This window comes from Nerophis ophidion, linkage group LG04, assembly GCF_033978795.1.
Source record: "Nerophis ophidion isolate RoL-2023_Sa linkage group LG04, RoL_Noph_v1.0, whole genome shotgun sequence".
Classification (NCBI taxonomy): domain Eukaryota; kingdom Metazoa; phylum Chordata; class Actinopteri; order Syngnathiformes; family Syngnathidae; genus Nerophis; species Nerophis ophidion.
Genome location: NC_084614.1, coordinates 28,671,464 through 28,674,502, shown reverse-complemented (window position 1 = coordinate 28,674,502; position 3,039 = coordinate 28,671,464). Strand labels below are relative to the sequence as shown.

Below are 3,039 nucleotides of genomic sequence, written 5' to 3'. Positions count from 1 at the left end.
TTTACAGGAACAAATATGACTCACAAGTGTAACTTACATTAAAGTTGTCCTTGTTCCAGCCTTGGGAAGTCTTCAGCCAGCTGCGGTTTAGCTCACTCAGCTCCAGAATGGGCTGCACCTTTAGCCGCACGGATTCTCCAGATTGACGGATCATCCCCACAATCTCATCCCTGCTCCTTTCCTCAACCTTGATCCCATTGATCTCGACCAGCCTGTCTCCTGGCACCAGACCCAGAGCCCGGTCCTTGGTGTCAGCACCAGGCTCTGCAAAGTGCACCACTCGCCGACACACGCCTCCATCAGACTGTCTGTCCAGCATGGTGGTCCTCCTCAAAGAGAAGCCAAAATCCCCAGTGTTGCGCCGCTTTAGTTTCAGTTCTCTGGGATCTGGTATTGGTGGAGCAACCAGTACAGGCAACTGCAGGTCAACTCCTGGGAAGGTCTTTTCCACCAGTTCGGGTATGTGAATCCTGTGTAAGATTTGTAGTTTGCTGCCTTGGTAAAAGTACTTATATTTCTGCCCACAAACGCTTGAAGCATCATTGTTTCTCTGGGAGGGACTCGGATACTTGGCTAATTCCTCAAACTTAGCCGCTCTCTCCCTTACAGAGCTGCCTATTTGGTTGTGGTCCACTCCCTCCATCTCGTCACCGGGTCCCACATCCTGTGCTAAGGTGTTGTAGCTGTTAAGGCGTTCAGCATCCAGATCGGTCAGGCTGAGATCCAGGCTGCTTGCCACCTTAATGGGAATAGGACTTGAGATCTCCAACTTGCTCCTTAGTTCCTTCTTGGAGCTCCCCCGATTCAGGTGAAAGAAGCCACGACGTATGCTCATTTCTTCCAGACTCTTCAACTCAGCCGGTGACATACGCTCTTTCTTGTCCTTTTTGTCTTTCTTTTCCTTCTTGCCAAAATCCTTCTCTTTTTCTTTGTCCTTCTTTATCAAATGAAACATGTTTCTAGGGGCCTGCAGTTGGAAGTGTTTACAACCAGAAATTGTTGATATCCGTCATGCACCAGAACACATCAGACAACGTGAACTATAAGGGAAATAGATGGGGGGAAATGCAATTTTAATTAGTTTTCTAAAAATAATTAACGTGCAGGGATGAATTTTGCATTTATGTAATGTCCATTTAAATCAGAAATTAAATACAAACAATGCACCATGCTATTGATAACATAAATGACCACTGACCTACAATTGAATCTGTTATTATTGACACACACTCATGTCAGTCACAACGTGCTCTCCCACACAATCTAATGACATGCACTAAAAGAGATATACTAACAATTCTGCCTTTAACATGCTGAGTTTTAAATATTTTCATTCCGGTGGACGTAGTTTGCAGTTGTGTAGCGATTCCAATACTTTGCCCATCCCAAACAGCTAAATACACTTATTTCAGTATATGTGTTTTTGTATTTTATAGCAAACTGCAACCACCACTCAAATTTTACTCTATTCTATTCTATTCTATAAATGACATATCTGATCGTGGCAATGAAAACTTAGCAATAATGTATTTGTATAAGGTAATACCGTATTTCCTTGAATTGCCGCAGGGCATATAGTATGCGCCTGCCTTGAATTACTGCCGGGTCAAACTCGCTTCGCAAAATAATTAGCGCATGCTTGGTATTACCGCCTGGTCAAACTCGTGACGTCACGAGTGACACTTCCTCTGTCATCATTTTAAAAATGGAGGAGGCTGATTTCAATACCAGTAATATTGAAATCGCATAAAGGGAAGAAGATTAAGAGCTATTCAGTAGGATTTAAGGTCCAAGCTTACATCACACTTAATTTTTTACTGCAAGCTTTTGGTAAGTGCCGGAGTGAGAAGAGGTTTTAAAATAATTAGCGCATGCTTACTTTTACCGCATGCCTTTGGTAAGCGCACGAGTGAGAAGAGGTTTTAAATTAATTAGCGACCAGGTGGCAATTCAAGGAAATACGGTACATTTAATTTGACTGTGCAATTGTACCTAATGTTGTGCATGGTAAAGCTGCCCTACATTGGTCAAACATAACCATGGAACAAAATGTATCATTTATTAAGCACAAGTAGCTTAGACTTACCTTGCACATTGCATGGAGAGGCTTCTATTCTTTGTTTTGGCAAATCCACAATATGCAATTTTCCTCTCAATCCAGCTGCAAGTCAGAAAGTCAGAAAGACATTAAAATGTCGATTAAAACAAATAAGCATGCATATTGTTTCCAGACATCTTATTTATAGTTGATTCTATACATTGTGCTCCATCATAGAAGTAGTGCTGGCGAAAAGACTGCATGTCAGTGTCTATGTGCTACCACATCCCTACTGCTCGCTGGGCTATAATTCTAAGCTGCTTTGCCCTCATTAAAAGCCTGGTAGCCTCGGGGAAGGATGTCAGTCAGTACAGAGTGTAACTGTAACACATGAAGTGAAACGGTTACACACAAGTGATAAGCGCCATCCTACCTGTAACTCGTCGGCACGTCACTTGGCGTTGCTAAAAGTTTTCATTTTACTTCCTGAAATTCACCTAAAGTGAGATGACCTTGTGATGCCTTAAATGCTACTGGTAAATTCCAGATTCCGAAGCGACTTTTGGCGTGTGATGGATCGGACAACACCAAAACACCACTCATACATTGTTTATTTGTAATGGCAACATGTCAACATGTTCAGTGTGGTCTGGAAGAAATATATGAAATCAAGCATGTTCGAGTTCTAATGTTTTGAATACCCCCCTTATAATATTAATCTCGATGTTTTTTAACATTGTTGACTTTGGTTGATGTAAATTCCCATTGAACTTGAGGGTAGCATTGGTGTATAATGGGCAGCAGCGACACCCAAGGGTCAATTTGAATACTGTGTCAAATTCAAGCAGACCCAGGCTGTTTGATGTGGTGTTAATTAAATGGTACACAATGAGGCGCGGTGAACTAAACACCAGGTGAGGCATAAATACTATTGTTTTTTTTGTTTGTTTTTTTTTTACTTACATTCATATGTGTGGCTTTAATTATTGTTGATTGAGGTT

General features: G+C 41.6%; 1 protein-coding gene across 4 annotated transcripts in view; it reads right to left on the bottom strand.

The window, feature by feature from the left end:
- The window catches only part of LOC133551265 (unconventional myosin-XVIIIa-like), a 206,025-nt gene extending 203,428 nt beyond the window's left edge, over positions 1–2,597 (bottom strand). For 3 of the 4 annotated variants that reach the window (XM_061897792.1, XM_061897783.1, XM_061897786.1), the window contains exons 1-3: positions 2,472–2,597; positions 2,087–2,161; positions 38–967 (exon numbers count right to left, since the gene is read on the bottom strand). In XM_061897792.1, coding sequence (XP_061753776.1) covers positions 38–967; positions 2,087–2,095 — 939 coding nt within the window. In that variant the 5' untranslated portion in view covers positions 2,096–2,161; positions 2,472–2,597. Of the gene's footprint in view, positions 1–37; positions 1,041–2,086; positions 2,162–2,471 lie in introns of all 4 variants that reach the window. The other variant, XM_061897784.1, reaches the window with a different exon arrangement.
- Positions 2,598–3,039: the final 442 nt, after the last annotated feature.